The 20,416-nt window shown below is 54.6% G+C and overlaps 1 protein-coding gene across 2 annotated transcripts in view; it reads left to right on the top strand.

The window, feature by feature from the left end:
* Positions 1–956: 956 nt before the first annotated feature.
* Positions 957–20,416, top strand: part of LOC123818399 (selectin P) — a 38,075-nt gene continuing 18,615 nt past the window's right edge. For both annotated transcript variants that reach the window (XM_045838556.1, XM_045838557.1), the window contains exons 1-7: positions 957–1,085; positions 9,085–9,172; positions 10,870–11,256; positions 14,352–14,459; positions 14,830–15,015; positions 15,524–15,709; positions 18,830–19,015. In XM_045838556.1, coding sequence (XP_045694512.1) covers positions 1,083–1,085; positions 9,085–9,172; positions 10,870–11,256; positions 14,352–14,459; positions 14,830–15,015; positions 15,524–15,709; positions 18,830–19,015 — 1,144 coding nt within the window. In that variant the 5' untranslated portion in view covers positions 957–1,082. The remainder of the gene's footprint in view (positions 1,086–9,084; positions 9,173–10,869; positions 11,257–14,351; positions 14,460–14,829; positions 15,016–15,523; positions 15,710–18,829; positions 19,016–20,416) is intronic.

Raw genomic sequence — 20,416 nt, 5'->3', positions numbered from 1 at the left:
AATCCACCCGCGAGGTGCCCACTCAGAAGCTGTGACCGGCACGCAGTGAGCAGGGAATAACTCCCACGTCTGCACGGCCGGCCATCCCAGAGGACAAGCCTCGGTCCCGCGTTCTGACCCCACGCGAAATCTTTGACTCTTGCTTTTGGTGTCTGAGAGCAAACTGGAAAACTAATAATGGCAGCTTGCCTGGACTGGGTGCCAACTTGGGCAGCCGGGGCCGTGTTTAAGCACCCTCCACGGACTAGCTCGTGTCATCACGCAATGGCGGCAGCCTCGTAAGGAACGTTCTGTCATGTTCATTCTGTGTCTCGACTGAACAGACAGAGGCACAGGGAGTTTCAGTGGCCCGCCTCAGGGACAGCCACACTCAAGCTGGGGCGGGTCGCGGGCACCGGGGGCACAGCGCCCCCATCTTCACACTGCGCTGCCCGGCCCTTTACTCCCCCCGGGCGCCTAGACTCCCATTCTGCCGTCTTCGATGTAAGCAGCTGAAATCCCTTCCTAAAAATGACGTCTGTCTGTTTCATATTCCATTTCAAAACGGTTTCTGACATTTTCCCCGGGCACCCGTTGCCAGAAAACCCTCAAGGGTTTTTTCCTTTCCTACGAAATTATGCACGTTACTATTTCTGCACCCTCCCCTCAGAAGGCCGCCGGAACAGAAAACATGCCCTTGGAATTCACAGCGACCGGGAAATGTACGCGAAGACCTTATGGTGGAGACAAAGCACGCTTTCCAAATATGTGACCTTTTGTCGGGGCTCGTATAATCAAAAGGAACCTGACCCCTGGGGTGTGGGTACGTCCAGGCGTGAGTCACACTGGCCCTATCTCTAGTGCATCTCCGGGGGAAGCAGCCCCCACCCCCACCCCTTGCTAACAGCTCTTCCCCGCTGCCACATTGCTCTGGCCTTATCATCACTCTCACTTCGTGGGAAGGGCTGTGGCGAATGAATTTCTGGCAAGTGGGTAGGAAATTGCTCCTCTACACAGCCTGACACTGTGGGCAGGCAGCGAGACCGAGAGCATAAGAAGTCCGGGCTGGGCCGACGGCAGAACCCCGGTGCGCCGCGGAAGACATGGTAAGTCAGAGTCTCCCTCCTCTGGGACGCGGTTGGGGCTGCGTGGGGAAGGCACGGGTGCAGGAAACGAGGAAGCGCCGTGGTAGCTACAGGCTGTCGGCGGGACTAGCCCTGCAGAGCTGGCCGGCGTTTCTGCTGCCGTCCTGACCCTGCCACCGCCCTTGCAGCTGAGGTTATTTGCGTGTCGTAACGCAGCCAAGATGCTGTACGAGACTGCTGTGGCACCCGTGTTGGCACTGTCCGTCTTCGCGCTGTGTTTTGCTGGATTTCTGTCCCCTGGCTCCCACCAGGGCTCATGGGGACTCTCCTGGAGCAGATGTGGACACTTTGACCCCCTTCTCCAGGGATGCTCTTCTCTCTGGGTCGAATGCCAGGCTGAGCAAGCGCCTGGGGCAAGCCTACGGTGGATGGGTTTCTTCTCCCCGGCTCTCCTATTTCTTTCCCGAGCCCCAGGAGTCCGCTGGGACTGGTGTGGAGTGCCCACGTGGTTTGCACTTCTGCCCTAAGGCTCAGCCCTGTTTGTGACTCAGTCTCCTCGCCTGTACAGTTATGAAATGGCCTTCTTCTTCGCAGTGTCCTTGTGAGTGTGAGATGAGGCGGGCACTCCGTTACTGATTGGTAGATGTTGGCTATCATCCTTATGAGGAGGAGAAAATTCTTGGGTTTAGTGAGGTGTAGGGTCCAGAGAAGACCCACGGAAAAAGACATTCTTGAACTCGTTAACAAAATCCTAGGTAAGGGGCACTTTGGTTTTACCCCCAACTCACCAGGAGCACCTCCCACTCAGTCCCAGGCGTAAACCCTGTCGTCTGTGGCTGGGGAGGCCCCAGGCTGCCTCTGTCTCTGAGTCCCTTCCTATTGGATGCCACTTATACCTGATTTGCTCCCTCCCTCCCCCTCCATACTGTAGTATACTTTTCAAATCCTCATAGTGGGGATTTGTGGGTCAGGAGAAGCGGGTAAGAGGGTGATGAAGAGAGGAGGAAGGAGTTTCGGCTGGTCCTCAGTTGGCCCCTGAATGACATAAGCATGTGGATTACTTTTGTCTTATCCTTTGCATACTATACTTCTCTTGACCTGGTCAGCTTAAGTGAATGAGCAGTCATTCCTCTCTTCCTTCCCTCGCCTTTGGGATTCTCCTTTACCTCTGGGATGTTAACATATTGAATCTTGGAGTTCTCTGAGATTCCTTTTTTAAAATATTTGATTTCTTTATTTTTAGAGAAAGGGGAAGGGAAGGAGAAAGAGAGGGGAGAATCATTCATGTGTGGCTGCCTCTTGCATGGCCCCTACTGGGAACCTGGCCTGCAACCCAGGCATGTGCCTTGACTGGGAATCGAACCAGTGACTCTTTGGTTCGCAAGCCCACTGTCAATGTACTGAGCTACACCAGCCAGGGCAGAGTTCCTTGAGATTCTGATGAAAGAAATACTCTTTCCAGATAAAAAATGAAAATATCCACATAAACACCAAGCTTCATGGAAAATTGCAAGGGGTCCCCACCCTCCATGGGGGACTCAGGATTGGAGCCCCACCCTATCACCCTCTATGTTTTATACTCAGAAGCTCCTTGTGGCTTCCTCAGCAGAGACTGGAACTGCAGTGAAGTGCTAACCTCCCAGGTCCTGGAATTGGCATAAATATTCCAAAGACAAGACCTCTCCCTTTGCCCTTGAACACATTTAACTTTCAGGAAGCTCGAACCCTGTGTATAGTTTGGCTTCAAGTTCAGAGTGGTTTCCGTTGACCTCTAGGACCTGAGGAAAGAGGTCAAGGTTTATCAGTGGAGTGTTTGCACAGTCAGGTGAGCTCAGCGGGGCAGCTCTTGACTGAAAACTTACAGTAAAATGATGCCAAAATTAGTCAAGGTTTCAGGGGGCTGAGGAGCAGGTCTGAACTGTCTTCCATTCATACCTTCCACCAGCATAGGTCTGTGGCTTCTAGATCTTACTCTTCCTTCCGTTACTTGTGTTTCGCAAAGTGCAACTAGATGGTTCACCCTCTCCTGGGCTGGCCACTGGCTCTTAGAATGTCCAGCATCAGACTTCTATAAGTGGAAGCTTCTCAGTCAAACCCTCAGAGATCAGAGCGACTTACTATGTGAGCGGCGGCGCTGAGTAAAGACCCAGGACCTCACCCTAGAGAGTGGGCACGTGACAGTTTCATCCACGACACTTGCTCCATCGTCTTCTGGGTGTGTCTAACTTCTCTGACTGGAAAGCAAAATGGAATTTTATAACATCAAATACCAAACAAATCCTTCCTTCATATTTGTAGGGAGATAGCTCGGCCATTATGCAATGGACTTTTACAAAAATTTTTTAGGTAGGTTACTGTATAATTAATGCTAGTATTTCACCCTAAGCAATGGTGACCAGTTGTCTAATTTAAATATAGGCTTTGATTCTTAGTGTTGAGATCCTGGGTTTCCTCCTGTTCCTACTTCTGATTTACTGTTCAGCTTAGAGAACTCTTTTTTTTTTTCACCGTGTTTCATGTTCTGTTTTGAAGCTGGGGCCCCTAATATCTGTGCTACCCAGAAACTTAAGAGAAATAATGTATCAGCTGGGAAGCCTTGTAAAGTCAGGACGCTGCCACCAAGGTGTCCAGTTCTGCCTCCTCAATGACTAGCACATCTACCCCCCCCTTTGCACCCCCACGGGCCCCAGCCCAAACCACCGGGACTGTCACTGTAGCCGCCCCATTCTACAGCTCAGCCCCCTGCTTCTGATTCCTCGGAAACGCCATAGCTACATGCGTCCACTCAGGGTCTTCTCTGCCCAAAACCCCGGCATTTGGATTCCTTCTGCCACGGTCATTTCAGACTCACAAGATCTGGCCCCAGCCTACCTTTTCAGTTACCCTCTGGGACCTTCCAATGTCAACAGCCATCAGACCACGCCATTGCCTCTCTTAGCCCAGCTCCCCCACCTTCTTCCACCTCCTTCCACCTCCAGCTTCTCATTGCACCCAAAACAAGATCTCGTCCCCCTGTTTTGGTGCCCAGGGGGACATGCCACCAGCCTCATGTCACACCCTCCTTCCCCTTGTCCACTCCGTTCCAGACACCCTGTCTTTCTGTCCTCTCAACACTTCCCGTTTAGCTTCCATCTTGACGCCTTCGGACTTGCTTTTCCTTTTTTCTTCCTCCTGCTCCTCACTGGCTGGTTTCTGCGGGCCGGTCTGCTCTCAGCGTCAGGGCCCTGACCGCCTGTCTCATGTGACCGCCAGCCATTCTCCCACACTGTCCCGCCTTCACTCCCGACCTGGCATGCATAACCGTCTTCTCTTTTTCATGTTTACACGTTCACCGCCGTTGTATGCTTACGGGGTTTGTTTCATAGTCTGTCTTCCCCAGGAGACTGTGCACCCCACGGGGACGGGATGGGATCGAGAGAGTGAGTCCTGCTCCCCTGTCCTCTCACGGGGGACACGGGCCATCGTGTCCCATGTTCCTCTCACACTCAGATAGGATGAGGCAAAGCGCCGAGAACATAGTTTTTGGCACAGCCTTAAGCGCATCTACCTGATCATGATACACTTCTAAATTTGATACAATCCCTGCTTTAAACCAGAATGACCTTCGTTATGATTATCACACATTTTCCTAGTCGGTGTATACTACTATCTTGCTCTCAGTCATTCCTCTACCATTATCCTTCCTTCCTTCCTTCCTTCCTTCCTTCCTTCCTTCCTTCCTTCCTTCGTCCATCCCTAACATGTTCATTAAGCGTCAGGCACCTGCTCTCTGCTCTGGCTGGGGTTCAGACCCAAGTAAGTCCAAGTCCCGGCCCGTGAGGACCCTCTGCCAGCAGCCCTCTCCAGCCACCTTCTCAGATGTTTGCTTTGCCTTTGGAATGTGGGACTCATGCTTAGGAGGGGAGTCAGGGATGAAGATGCTGACAGGGGGCCGCTGGCAAACGACGACCCTAAGGAGGCCCCGGGAAAAGAGCCGAGTGATACGAGAACTGGGCCGTGGAGACAGGAGCCCAGAGGAATCCCTGTCTCTGCAAGTGAAGGTGGGGAGTTGAGGTAAATTCAGAAGAAGCTCAGAAACATCGCTTAAGCGGTCAGAGGAGAAGTAAAAGAAGAACCAAGGGAGGGTTGTAAGCAAAAGGAAGTCGTCAGTCGTATTTGCTGCTGCAGAACACTCAACGGAGATAAGGGTGGGCGTCTTCACTGGGCGTGGGCGTTTGGATGCCAGGGGTGAAGTTAGCAAGAGCAGTTCTGCTGGCTGCTGGGGCAGAGGCCAGGGAGCAGCTCGGAGGCAAGGAAGTTAAGAAAGCTGAGCTGTAGACAAGATAAGACATTGGGCAACAGCTGGACAGAAGACGAAGGGTCTTGGGAGGCACATCGCTCGATTCCGCTTCTAGAAGTGCAAAGCCGTGGTCTCTAGCGTAGATGGAATGGAGTCTCCTTGCGTGGCGGCATTTCCGTAAGGCGCCCAGACGCTGGCGACGGGGTTCCTGCTGGCCCCCGGCCCCTCTTTGTCCGCCAAGCGAGGCCCAGGGAAAATCACATGCTCCTCACACTTTCCCCCTGCACCCCCGCCCCCGCCCCGCCGTCGCTGTCAGTTCTTTGGAGAAGTAAGACTAAAGGTGACCCCAGAGCAAAGCAGCCTCAATGATGGTCACACGGGCACAGGATGTCATTCCAGGACCCGGTCTCAGACTCCTTCCCGATAATGTCCAGTTGGAAGTGGGTGGCCAGAGATCGTTGAAGTAGAAATTAGCAGAACCCACGGCCACTTTGCCTCGCGAGGATTTTCTCTTGTTGGACACTTGACTTGCTTCGTAGACCAAGGACAGAGTCTTGAGGTCTTCAGTAGCTGAGAGCCAGCAGCGTCCTGGGGATGATGCTGTGGACAGAGCAGGCGTGACGATGCCCGTCCACCCCAGGAAAGTTTCACAGGAAGTTATCACTCACAGGGAGACTTTTAAGCATCCTCCACCCTCTGCTCCCACACGCAAAACCCTTGCCGGTTGCCAATGAGCCAAGGTGCTGCCTTACGTTTAACACAGAGATTTGAACTTGGGGTCCATTAAACATGGATGGACTTAGTGGGCCCATGAACCCTCTGAAATCATCTTTAAAAATGTGAGTATTTTTTTAAAAGAATCCTAATGATGGCTTTTATCAGACTTCCAGAGAATTTCATGAACCCTCTGAGAATGAGAGTCACTGCGTTAGCCCAACATACAATACGTTCAGGTGAGCAAGCACGGACAAGGCGTCCGAAGCCACCGAGTCTCAGGGACGGGCAGAGGTGGCGGCTCCGCCCTGAGCATCCCTGGTCCAAAGACCTGCTGTGGAATTCAGGAGAAAGACCAAGTTGATTTCAAAGCGATCTCTGTGGTCTCTGGCAGCTCCCCTCTCAAATTGTCCCTGAGAGGTGACTCTCGGCATCGGGTGACTTTGAAAAATGGAGAAGTGTGGTCAGACCAAAACAGGGAGGCACAGTGACTTGCGCTTTCCTTTCCTGGAAGGCATGCCTTGGTCAGAAGCGCCTCCCAGTCCTCTGAAACCGTGAAACACTTAAAACCAGCTCTCTCCCTGCCGCTCCCCAACGGAAAAGGTTCAGTTTTCTGAAATCATATCTCCATGTGTGTGCAATTTTTCTTTTTGATTGTATCCGTGTGATGATTACTTTTAGTAAATAATTAAATAAAATAGCATAAACAGACTATACATTATGATGCATAACTTAAACTTTTATATTTAAAATGTGATGGAAGATGAATCTAAATGAGAAGAGGGGCTTTCCCTCTCTTTGTTCATGTGATGGCGCATGAATATTACTTGTCAATACAAGCAGACAAGTTCAACATCAACCCTACTCCAACATTTCATTTTTTTTTTTAGTTTTTTTTTAAGATTTTATTTATTTATTTTTAGAGAGGGAAAGGAAGGAGAAAGAGAGAGAGAGAGAAACATCAATGTGTGGTTGCTGGGGGCCGTGGCCTGCAACCCAGGCATGTGCCCTGACTGGGAATCGAACCTGCGACACTTTGGTTCTCAGCCTGCCCTCAATCCACTGAGCTATGCCAGCCAGGCCAACATTTCATTTTAGGGATTTAAACACTGAGAAACCTCATTCACATGAAGAAGTAAAGGGAAAGGGAGGTTTTATTATAGCAATGTCAGTTCTTTGAACTCCTTCCCAGCTACATGCCCAAAGTCACATAATGCTTCATCATCAACACCGAGTCTGTGCTTTGGCATCTGACAACTTGATTGGTCCTCCGTCCGAGTTGATGAAGGGAGAGAAATGGAAGCCCCTGGACTTGAAGAGGATTTGTCACAAGGTCATCTGAAGCACTCAAGGTCTCAGTACCTGTACCAATATTGTGGATGGTCTCTGTCTGGCACACCAATGTTTTTGTTTTATAGATGGGGGCTTGGTGGCAAGACCCCATAATAAGTAAGAGTCAGATGAGTAAAAGGTGAGATTTGTCTTGTTAAAGGGAAGCATGGCATGATCTTAGGCACACTGGTTTTAGGAAAGTACTTTTGGAAATTGGAAATCTGAACATGTATTTCTTAAATTCTTGCTTGTTTGCCCTTTGGGAAGTCAGCCTCATCCTGGCTTGAAGATGCATCCAGGTGCAGCACCTGGCGTGTACTTGGTGGGCACTGAATGGAAATGCGGTCCTAACACCAGCCGGTGATTCAACACAACCCAGAGAGCACCCGGTGGGATCAAGTCCCCAGCCAGGGGCTACCAGCACACTTCCTGTGCTGACAGCCAGCCAATGTTATGACCTTCCTCCCAGTGTTCGAGCATGGGTCCTCCTGAGGCCAGCCGACCAGTGCCCTTGCTCACAAGGACACAATATGCCTACTTGGCAACGCCAGTATTCGGGAACTCCTAGATGGAAAAGTACCAGGTTTCTCATACAGTGGTAACCCCACTATCTGGGAGGCTTGCGGTGATTTATGTCTGCCCACTCTCTCGTCAGGCTGTGGTCCACAGTGCGTGTACACCCTACCCCCCCACCCCACGCACCTTACATTACCCATCGCTGCAGCGTGGTCTCTGCAATTCAGGATTTCTCTGTCGGAGGGGGTTTAGGTAGCCGTCTGGATGGAGGAGCAAGAAAACTTCAGTTGCTAAGCCACACACTGCTTTTACGTTGGTGGCTTTACGTTGGGGGGTGGGGATTTGGAGGGGCACCCATGCAGCAGCCAGGCTTGGTCACAGCACAGGCTCTGTCATCCCCAACAGTGCAATATGGATTTGGGGGCCTGGAGGTTCATGAAGGTAAAGGAGTGAAGAGCCTTCTTGTTTCACAGTCAGGCTCTGCTGGGGCTGTTTTGAATGTGTTATCTTAGACTCTGCAGCCTTCGGTCTTTTCATGCTCGACACGAGGGAGCTGAGCGAGATAAACATTTCTAGAACTTATTTGTCTAAAAACAATTTTCAAAATGTTAATGGATTTGATGAGGTCCCAACAGAAGGGAGGTCATGAGAAACAACACGTGCCCTTGGTCCAAGGAGAACACCACGTGTATGAGTGAGTGGCACCTGGGGACACACGCACGTCTGCTCAACATCGGACAGCCCTGCAGACGCGTGATGACACGGTAGAGCCGGAAGACAAAACACGGGTCAAACGGGACCCAGCACAGCACAGCGAGCGAGGCTCGAGTCTCCACGTGACTGCCTACCATTCCTGGGGATGGCACACCCGTTCTCAAAGGGAGATTATTACACAGTAATAATGACAGTGTTTTTCCGACATGCACATTACAACACGTGTCACAAAAGAAGCGTATTAGAGGCATGAAGTACAGTCATTCCCCGGTACCTATTTGTAGGGTGAATGAAGCAACGGCGGCACTGGTCGGGTGTGCAGCGAGGGCAGAACTTAGAAGCAGAGCAGTGAGAAACAAGAAGCAGGCGGGACTGTACCTCCACGTGGCGCTTGTGGACTGGGAAGTTTGTGGTCCCGCTGACCGCACGTGGGCACTAGAAGGGAGTTTGCTTTTCTCGTTTCAGGCCAGCTGCCTAGGAGCCCATGGGAACTGGAGGCCTCGGGGAGTCTTCAGAGCCGCCCAGCTTCTCTGCCTCAGTGCCCTGATCTCCGGTAACCTTTATGCTCACCCTTCCTCCGGCCACGGGCGATGAGGGTCCCTTCTCCGGGGGCGGCGGGGGGGGGAACGAAGGCACGGGAAAGCTGCCCGAGCCTAGGCCCCTGGGAGGACAACGGGCACCCGACCCCAACCTGTTGCTAGAAAGGGCTTCGGGGAGACCCTGTGCGGATCCCTCCGGGGCTGCTTTAACCAAGGGGCCCAGGCCCACAGTACGGTGAGGGAGCCACAGTGATGTCTCGGTTTCTTGAACCCTGACTTCTGTCCAGGTCAAAGGAAACGTTTGTAGGATACAATGGTAATGTCGTCATCTTTATGCCGATGCAGGTGTAAGATATTGTTTTTAATAACCATTATGAAAGAAGGGGCCCATGAAGGCAAAATTACCCCGAGTCCATGAACATCATGACGCATCCCCGGCGACATCGGAGTAATAAAGTCTTAGACCAGAACAATAGCATAACAAGGGTGTCAGGGAGAGAGGGACGAGCAAGACCGACGCTCAGGCAGGCGGTGGGGGAGAGAGCCAGGTAGGAAAAGACTTTATAAACAGGAAAGGGAGCCACTTCCAGGTCTGATTGCCTGCGTCGTGCCCCGCTCCACGTGGGGGCCGGCCTCTTCTGCTCGGGCGGGCGCCCGCTGGCCGCGGAGACGGGGCCTGCATTCCCGTGCTCGCCCTGCACACATTTGGGGGGCTCATTCTTTACGTCACTGGGTAGCACCAGCGCTTCTTTAACAGGCCTGTGTAGGAGGACTTCGGCGCGTGAGTGCGCAGAGACAGGGGAAGTGGTTTATCAAAGAGGAACGGCCTAGAGCTGTGGACTGAGTGTCCCACGGCAAGTCAGCAGGTCTGATTTCTAACCCGCCTCTGCCACAGACCTGCCGTGTCCCACCCAACCGGCGCTCACCGAGTGCCCGTTAAGCACCACCAGGCTGTCTGCTCGGTGTCAGGAACCCAGAGCTGGGAAGGGACCAGGCCCGGCAGGTGTGGACCGCGCCGTGCGAACACGGAAACACGCTGCCACGCGGGAGGGCAGGAGGGAGGCGGAGGCAGAGCTGAGGTGCAGGGGAGCCCGGAGGGAGGAGCGCCAAGTGCGCCTGGGGTGCCAGGGAAAGCAGGAGGGAGAGCTTACCGGGCCCGGGTGGGGAGAGCAGCCAGGACGGCAGGAAGAACATGCGCAGAGGCGTGGGCATCGGCGTTCTGTCTTGCTAAGAATGTAAATGTGAGGGCGAAGAGGCGGGGCCAGCATGTGGGCTCCGGGTCACAGTGCACCTTAGTCTCCCCGGGAAGGGCTAGCACAGGTAGACAGGAGGCAGTCCTCGGGACGTCGTAGGTGTCATTTAGCTTGGACTTGGCCAATTACTTACCATGCCCTCCCCCCCCCATTTATAAAAGGAGAAGATGAGATGACTTCTAAAGTCCCTTCCCATTCTGGTACCTTAGGATTCCAAACCTTCAGTTCCAAGCATCCTCAGAACAGGTCATTTTCCCTATTACGATTTCATGTTCCCTTTTAAATGAAAGTTGGAAACCAGTCTTTTTCCTTAAAACAACTCGACTGGACACCAAAGAGTCACGTGTGGGGTACTCGCCTTCTGGCTGAAAACTCGCCGACTCCACGGAAGTGCACTTCCACTCGCAGCTGCCCCTGGCTGGACACGCTGACTCCCCTGTTCCCCGCCCCTTCCGCAGAGCTGACGGGCCAGTGCGGCGTGGCGGCGTGGACCTACAACTACAGCAGCAGCCCCTACTCGTGGAACTCCTCCCGCCTGTTCTGCCAGCGGTTCTTCACGGATCTGGTGGCCATCCAGAACAAAGACGAGATCGCCTACCTTAACGACGTCCTACCTTACTACAAGGACTACTACTGGATCGGGATCCGGAAGATCAACAATAACTGGACCTGGGTGGGGACCAAAAAGACCCTCACCAAGGAGGCCGAGAACTGGGCCGACGACGAGCCCAACAACAAGAAGAACAACCAGGACTGCGTGGAGATCTACATCAAGAGCGTGTCGGCCCCCGGCAAGTGGAACGACGAGCCGTGCGGGAAGAGGAAGCGGGCGCTCTGCTACACAGGTGGGGTCTCCTCTGCCCTGCAGTTTTCTGTTTGACACGGGAAGTGCCGCCCCTGGTTCACGAGCACAGTCCCTGAGTCAGTGACACGGAGGCACAAAGTCAGGGACGTGGACACAGGGTGAACTGTCCACCCAGCGGCGTTACTGAGCACCTTGAAGAATAGGGGGTCAGGCGTAGAGCCAACTGGGCTTCCGAAACCAGAAGGCCACTTTAATACCATCTACCGTGTCCTTCTCATTTTGTAGCTGATGGCACAGGGGGCTCAGGAAGTTTCAGTCTCCTAACAGGTATGTCCAGAGCCTTCTGGCACCACCGTGCCCTAGAATGAGAGAGAGTGTAAGCTGGGCGGGGACTCAGCCCGACCCCTAGGACACACAGCTGTAAGGGACACCCACAGGACATCAGTATGCCCCAGGCGTCGTCATCGGCTCAGGGGTCGTGAGACCGTTTTGCATCAGTGGCAGCTGGTCCTGTGGTAGGAGACCCTCCTCCATCACTCCTCCTACTACTCTCATTTTGCTGAAGGAGGAAAGTCTCAGAGCCTTGAAGGAATCTGCCCAAGGCTCTAAGCTCAGGATGATGGAGCCACTTTGACACTCGTGTTGATTGCAAAGCTGGTCTTGTTGAGCCAGGTAGACCACCACACTCCTCGCTCTACATTCTTACCAGACAATTTGAGAACATGATCGAGGATCACAAATGCTTCATGGGTTCCCTTCCATGACGACATATCTTCAGGTCCGTGGGACTTTGGCGGGGGTTGAGAGATGAGGGAGGGGATGAGAGAACTGAAGATGAGACCCTGTGAGTGTATTCGATTCTCAGCTCTCCCAGCCCCAGACTAAGCAGACATGCACGACAGCTCGGTCTCCCCAGGTCCATGCGCCCAGGGCCAGAACTGACTCCTTTTTCCCCATGTGGCTGCCCGGCCAGAGGAGCCCTTCTTGCCCTGCGTGGCACATGAGCGCTGGGGCTGGTGTCGCCAGTCCTGAGCTTCCCCCTTCATAAGTCCTCTTACAGATGTCACATTCTCCTGCGTATGTTCTAACTGCTTTAGACTATAAACTAACCCCCACACGGGTCCTCAGCAATAGGAACAGAATACACAGTCTAGAGTATTCCTTCCGCTTCCTCTTGCTCCTCACCCGAGCCTCCTAGCTGCGGGGAATCACATCCATAAATGCCTCGTCATGTAGTCAGGCTTCATTTTATAAATAACTTGTTATTAAAGCCATGAATGGCTGCTCTTCAAAGGCCAAGATGGACACCAGCAGGATATCGGTTCGTGCGCCAGCTACCCCAGGCACCCCCTGCTGGGTGCAGAGCTGACCCGGTCTGACGGGCTCGGCTGCCATGGCTCCCACTCCCCGGCCAGCCCCCGCGGTCCATACTGGCAAGATAGTCTTTTCCAATAAAAGGCGCAAAAGTTACAGGACTGAAAGGAGACTGAAAATGACTGGCGTGAGCGATGCCACCCATCTGAGCTGCAACATCAGCAGACACCACTGACTGGCACAGTTTTATACTCAGTACCGCTGGCTCCCCCCTCCACCAGCATGGGCTGGCGTTTGGCCATCCGAGTGGAGAAAGTGTAGAGACCCGTCAGCTCTTTGTAGGAGACAGAGGAGAATATATACACTGCAACAAGAAATGAAGTTGGGATAATTCCGTAAGTGTCGGGATTTGTAGTTAGGTCTCAGAATAGGCTTTCAAAAAAAAAAAAAAAAATATTTACTCATTGAATCATCATTAGTTTCTTTCCTGGAGATCCCAAAGAACAGACAAGTTACTAAGGGGACCGAAACCCTGTGAAGGAGTGGAGTACCGAACACGGGCTGTTCTGTTATTCCTAGGGCTCTGAGGTCCTGGGGAAGCCACAGTCCGAGCAAAGCCCGTGCGCCCTGAGAGCACAGGGCGGGCAGCGCTCCTGCAAGGCGCCGGGGGTCGGAGCGCGCAGGGTGCACCATGAGGCCCCAGCCTCTGTCTACCAGCGACCGCTGCCTCCTGCGTCGTCTCTGCTTGGGGCCTCTCCCAGCGCTTCAGTGCAGCTTCACCAAGCTCTCTGACGGCCATGGGAGCTTCTGCAGAGCCTTGCGGGGGTTGTAGAGGTTTACAGCACCTCAGAGTTGAGAGGAAACAGAGAGAGCATCGAGTAGAGTCCTCCTTGTGACCTAGGGACTTCCTCTTGTAATAGGAGCCAGAAGTGGGCCCAGTGCACGGCCAGGGCTCAGTGAACAGGAAACCCCCAGAAGACAGTCCAGCCACAGACCTGGCGCCCGCTATCAAAAATATCAATGAAAACGTTCTCAGCGCTCGGACAGCGTCAGTTCGAACACCCCCTCCCCCTACTGCACAGTGCACTCACCCGCGAAGAGTCTCCTGCTGGCCCATCTCCCTCTGCCTGTCGCCCAGTGGCACGGACTCAGTGAGGAGGGCCCGGCAGCTCGCTCAGGCTCTGCCCCACCCAAACCTGGCCTGTTTAGACCTTTGCAACATCTTCTCACAAAACCATGTGTCCTTTACCAAGAGCAGGTCTTCAAACTCTCGTTTGGTCCTCTGGTCCTCTGCCCTGTGGCACTGGGCACGGATTTGAAACAGACTAAAGGTATCTGGGCCCTGACAGTGCGCAGGTCGGGCTCCGTGCCGGACCTTGCTTGAGGTCATGGCAAGGTCACGAGTAGGCAGCAGAGCCAGGGTCGTGGTCGTGTGCGTGTGACCCCCAGCCTCCGCACCGTGACACCTGCCATAGGGTGGCTGGAATAATAACCGCTGTGCACAATCTCGGGTGAAAAGGCACAGCCTATTTGGTACCATGCAGAGGAGTTCCTGTCTACGCTTCTGCCGGTGGCTCTGCTTGTCCCTCTGTGTCCACACACAGGAGTCCCTCCTTAGGCAAGAGAAAAGCAGCTCGAATGGAGACCCGGCGATGCCCTTCACAGGGGCCAGGCCAGCTCTCCAAACGGCCCTGAGGTTTGGTGTCATTTCACCGGCTCAGCCTCAGCTGAGAGGGGCTGAGCCCGTGGCTCGGAGCAAGAACCCAGCTTCCCTCTGCACATGCTGGGCTGTCCAGCACTGACCCCTCCGCCCCCACGCAGCCTCCTGCCGGGATGCGGCCTGCAGCCGACAAGGGGACTGCATCGAGACCATCGGGAACTACACCTGCTCCTGCTACCCCGGCTTCTACGGACCGGACTGCGAATACGGTGAGGCCGCCGCTCCGCGGATCCCGCCGTGGCGCTGGGGCTGTGCTTTCTCCACCACCCGGCCTCTGCCCCACTCAGGTGCCCCTAGACACGCACTCTAAAACCACTCTATTCCTGGGGAGAACACTTGCCATCCCATCTCAGGAGGTAAAGGGGAGATGTAAGGCAGCAAAGCTAGGCGAATATTGTACCAGTGAAAGAACGGGTGTTTCCCCAGATGCAGCCCGTACAAAGGAACTAAAAGGACCCATGGGGTGAGGAGCGTGGAGGGACAGGGTTAGGAGGGTTAATCAAATTGTCGCAGCGTCCAGCAAAGCTGACCTTGCCTTTAAGCCTCCAGTGAAAAGATCCTTATCTCGCCCCCCCACAGTCAGGGAGTGCGGGGCCCTGGAGCTCCCCCAGCGCGTGCTCATGAACTGCAGCCACCCCCTGGGAGACTTCTCCTTCCACTCACAGTGCAGCTTCCACTGCGCCGACGGGTACACCCTGGACGGAGCCCGCGAGCTGGAATGCTTGGCTTCGGGAACCTGGTCCAACAAGCCCCCGAGCTGTGTGGGTACGTAGATCCTATGCCTTCCGCCCTCACCGACACCTTGAACTTCAGGGGGGAGAAGGGGCTTTCCGCACTGAGCACAATGGTAAACAATGAGGACCTACAGTCGGTGAGGAGTTCTGGTTACTGCTATTGCCCATCAGCCAGAGGAACCCTGGTCTTGATTTCCGTGGTGTTTTGTCCCTGTAGAGTGGGACAATCTGCTTGAGTCTTGGTTCTCAGGCAAAAACACTGCAAAGGGCCCTCTCTCCTTTGTTGACTGCAAATTGCACAGAGTGAGATAAGGAGGACTTGGGGGTGAATATCACTAACTTGATCATTTGGCCTTGCTGCTCTGAAAAAGTAAATGAAAAATCAGGGTGCTTGGATCTTTCCAAACAGCTAACACAAACACCACCTAAGCCGCCACCAAACCCATCGCCCTGCCTGTCCCTTTGGGAAGGCACCCCGCTGCTGCGGTGTCCTCCTCGGCTCCCCAGGTGCTCACAGCACGGCCTGTGCTTGTTTTCAGCCACCCCGTGCCCACCGCTGCGGCCCCCCGAGCGAGGCAGCATGCGCTGCCTGCACGCTGCGGGTGCGCCCCCCGGCCAGTCCAGCTGCAGCTTCAGCTGCGAAGAGGGATCCGTCCTGGTTGGGCCGGAGCTGGTGCAGTGCACAGCCTCGGGGGTGTGGACGGCCTCGCCCCCCGTGTGCAGAGGTGAGTCGCAGCAGGCGGGGCATGCACGACGTCCACCACACCCAGTGCTGGCCGGGAGTACGGGGGACCCTGGCCGGCTACGGAGAAGCGGGCCCGCTTGGCCACAGCCTGACTGTCCTTCCACCTCCCCCGCAGCACGTGGCTGCAGCTTGGCACAGGAACAGAGCGCTGGGCTCTAGAAAAGTAAGAGGCCGAGTTTACTAGAAGTATAACTTAAAAAAATCTTCCCTCCTCGCAAACTCACAGCCCTCAGGTAGGGTCAGAATGATCTCATTCACAGATTTCACGTGAGCAGGAACAGGTGGCATCCACACCTGTAGGTAGACACCAGAAGGCCTCCTGGGACAGGGGTGCAAAGGGAGAGAGAAGAGAGGACATTGGAGTCTGATTTTTAAGAGGTTGAGGTCGCCCTGCAGCTTGGTACTGTGTGTCTGGACCAACAGCGTTAGGCTCCCCTAAGCCTCACAGCTTCCTACCCCACCAGCCCTCCTTCGAGGTGCTTCTGTGCGGCTCTCCGGCTGTGGCATGGCCCTTCCCCCTCCTCAGGCCTCTCTCTGTCCTTGGGCATTCTCTCCAGCTGGGCCATGTCAGCTCTGGGAGGCCCCGACAAAGGAACCGAGCACTGTGCCCATGTCTGGGCTGCCTCTGCACGTGGTTCCAGCTGCAAATTCAAGTGGGACCTGGCTATCCAGAGAGGGGGGATGGCACACACTTTGCGGCCCCGGCCCCGCCCAGCGGACCGCACCCTTGCCAGCCTGCGAGGCTGCGATGTTCCTCCAGCAGCCCCCATGAACCCAGGAGGGAGGCACGGAGCAGTGGGAAGATCGCCTCCTCCAGGCTCTGACGCTGGGCAAGCTGCCCAAGCTCCGGGAGGCATGGCTTTCTCTTCTGCGAAAGGAGCTGAGAATTGCAAGGGGCTCTGGTGAGGGTGAAGCATACAAAACGCACGCAGTTAAATGGCATGTATAAAGTGCCATGCACAGAGCTGAGCCCCTTAGTCTCTGCCTCCTGTTCCCCCTCCCGCCCTGCTGGCATACACACGGGGCAATGTCCTACGTTTGACAGGGAGTCAGAGCAGTGGCTATTAGGACAAAATAAAGGAGATTACTCTTGGTAGCCTTTGAAGGTGGCCTGTGACAGAGGAAGAAGGGACACTGCACTGAAAGAGAGGCTGTGATGCAATGCCAGGCAGTGAACTAGCACCGCAGAGGCGAATTCTGTGCAAGCGCCCCACCCCCACCCGCCCCGTTGACAAGGCAGGAAGGAAGAACAGGGCTGCAGGAAATTAAAACCTGGCTGAGTGAATTCCTATGAGACCTCGGGTGCAAGCCACCTCTGCTAGTGTCTAGACAGGAGGCTCCAGGAAAGTTGCTGAAACTTGCTGAACCTCACTTTCCTTGTCTGTAACGTGAGAGAGAAACCCTACAGCGTCTCTGGTTCTTACACGTGAAAACCAGACGTCTAAGCCCAGGGTGTAAGGGTGGTTCTTTCTAGAAAAAAAAAAAAAAGACCAAACCAAAAACCAAGAACAGCCAGCCTAGAGATGAAATGCTTTATCAGGGAAGAGTGCGAGGAAACCAAACTTATCAGAACTAAGGTCCTTCGGGGCCTCGCTGTGCTCAGGAACTCACGTCGGGCCGCGCTCCCTTGGCAACCGAAGGCTGATGAGGATGACATCCTGTATTCCAGAGACAAAGCGCCTGGGGCGAGATAACACAGTGTGGGCAATAAGCTATGCTATTCCAGCTTTTCCCTAAAAGTCCAGCCTGTTCTATACCTACCCTTCCATAAATAACGCCAGCACATGCTTCAAGAGCACCTTGGCCGCACCGGGCGCTGCAAGGCTCTGAGTTACGATGGAGAATGACAGACTCCAGGCTTCAGGAGGCTGTGCTCCAAGGGCAGAATCACACTAGTGCGTGAACAGAATTACACTAGTGCATGAACAGAATTACACTAGTGCACAAACAGAATCACACTAGTGCATGAACGGGAACAGGGGCCGTGGGAGCACAGGGGTGGGGGTGTGGTTCCTACCCCTGAGTTGGGGTAGGCAGAGGAGGTTCTTAAAGAAAGTGAAGTCTAAGCTGAGACTAGATGTGGGGGGGGGGCTCTACCCGCAGGCCCCCCGCCCCCACCCCCAGCCACCAGGGAGGAGAATAAGTCTACCAGCACATGATCTGCTTGGGGAGGAAAGGTGGCTGATCTCCCAAAGGAGAAGGGCCAAGAGCCTTTTCCTCAGTGGGCTTTGATTGGGTTCAGTTTGCACAGGAATACGGATAAAGCTCATCAATCATTGTCAGGCAGTAAGGATCAAGCAATAGATAACATACAAAGAACTAGGAGGGCTTATTCTGAGTCAGGGTCTGTTAGCTGAAGGGCTACAAAACTTTGGGAAACAAACTCATTTCCTGCTCAGATCCTTATCAGAAAACTGAGAGCATTCTTAGTAAAGCAGGTTTCACAGGAGTTTATGCATTCTTTCTTAGGCCTGACCACCCAGGGGAACCTGCCCTTTCCAGCACAGGGCTGCACCCCCCTCTGTCATTGTTTCAGGCTTAAGTCAGGCGGGGGAAGTAAGGCAGCCAGGAGATTAGGAGACTTCTCGCAGACACAATGAGGACTCAGGCTATGTCAACGCTGAGGGGTGAAAATTCATTACCCCTTTTTGCTATAGCCCCCCAAGTCCTTCCCTGGGATCCCCATGATTGTGCCTGTTTAGGTCATCCCTCCCTTGAGGAATCTTACCCATCATTGGCTAACTGATCATGCATTGGGGGTCAGGCAGGGTGAAGTAAAAGGGACCGAGGCGGTGCCCCTGCCAGGGAGATAAGCTTTGTCTCCTTAGTGGCTTATGGTCCCAAGGTCACTCACTCAGCCTTAGCCACGGGGGGTTACAGTTCCTGAAACCAGGCAGGGCCGTTCCCAACACCTAAAAGAGCAGGTGAGTGACCTAGGCAAAGGGTGGCATGGGGCAGTGTTCTGGCAGTTTCCCTTTGGGAAAGTGGGTCTGGACATCCGGACCACGTGGATAGAAAGAGGCAGCCTCTCCCGGGGGCTCTCTGAGAAGGAACCGAGCCATCCGTTACCCCGTCTCAGCCCGTGACCTTCTCCTTTCAGCCGTTGCCTGCGAGCCCCTGGCGAGTCCCGCCCATGGGAGCGTGGCCTGCGCCCCGTCCTCGGGACCATTTCAGCACAACGCCAGCTGCAGCTTCCGCTGTGCGGGCGGCTTCGTGCTGAGCGGAGCCGACACGGTCCGGTGTGCCGGCACGGGGCAGTGGACGGCGCCAGCCCCAGTCTGCCAAGGTACGATGGCATCAGAACATTCCTCTGCGCCACTCAGCCTGGCAAAGGCATCCGCGTCTGCATTTGCTACAGTCGTTCATTTATTCATCACACACTCGCAAAGAGCCTACTGTGTGCCAGGCCCTTTGTGCTGAGCACCAGGGAGGACACGGGGAGCAAAGCCTGTCGTAGGCACAACGTGTTCATGACGCATGTTGATGGACACTTAGGGGGTGGGTTGGCGCCAAGGAGACAGGTAGGGAGGAAGGAGCGGGGCGAGAACAACAGCATGGGACGGCGGAGGAGTAACGGACAAGGCCTTTAGTCTAGTCCTGTCACGTCCTGGCAACACGCTTTGGTCTCCCGGAGGCTCCGGGTCTTCTGTGACCCGGGAGAGCCGTCACCTCCCTTCCTTGCCTGCCCACTAGTGCTTGTCCGTTACCGTGCGCAAACCCAGCTTAAAACCGCGATGAGCTTCACGGATGCCGGCACTGGGACCTCTGGGAAATCCACGTGAGTCCCTGAGTCCGATCGAAAAGTAAGGCAGCGGTCTGAAGCCAGTGTCCTGAAACGGGGTTAGCGCGCCTGTGTGCTCAGCACACCATCACGGTTGGACTGCGGACGCCGCCCAGGGCCCAGCAGCAGATGCGTGGGTCAACAACATGAGGCACAAACATGTGATGCAACAGTGTCCTGCCTTAACATGGAAAAGATTCGGACACACGCCACAACATGAATAAACTTCAAGAACGTTAGGCTAAGGGAAACACGCAAGTCACAGAAGGACAGATACTGTACGATTCCACTTATAGGAGGTACTTGGAGTCGTCGGGGTCATCGACAGAAGGCGGAAGGGTCTTTGCCAGGGGCTGGGGAAACAGTAGATGGGTAGTTACTGTGTGGCTGGTATGGCGTGCAGGTTAAGAGGATGGAAATGGTTCTGGAGCCGAATGGCAGCTATGGTCAGTAGGAATGCACTGCACACCACTGAACGGGTAGGTGGTGAAGGGTAAATTGCACCTTATGTGTATTTTACCACAAAGAAAGTTGGGGGAACAGAGGGGCGGCGGGGAAGCAGATGACCGTGCGCCACGGAGGTGGGGCCGGTGAGAGCAGGGAGACGTGCAGCAGACGCACCTCTGAAAGACTCAGACGCTTCGGAGGGCGGGCTCTTGAGGGCTCACGGGCGCCGCTCTTGTCCCCAGGCAGGCAGACCACCCAGGAGAGATGGCTGGATGTTCTTGCAGGCATCCACAGAGGTGGGCCCAAGAGCCCCCTTGACCAGCCTCCCCAGTGTTTCTATTCTGACAGCTGCCGTCTGCACCGGGTGCCCAGCTGCAGTGATATCCCTGCTGCCTGTCACCGCTGCTGCCGCCGCTGCTGTTGCTGCGACCCCTGATCACGGTCCCAGCAGATAGGACG

Source organism: Phyllostomus hastatus, unplaced genomic scaffold, assembly GCF_019186645.2.
Source record: "Phyllostomus hastatus isolate PE091 unplaced genomic scaffold, TTU_PhHast_1.1 phas_contig_283, whole genome shotgun sequence".
NCBI lineage: Eukaryota > Metazoa > Chordata > Mammalia > Chiroptera > Phyllostomidae > Phyllostomus > Phyllostomus hastatus.
The sequence above is the reverse complement of the archived record's forward strand: the minus strand, read 5'-3'. Positions and strand labels throughout refer to the sequence as shown.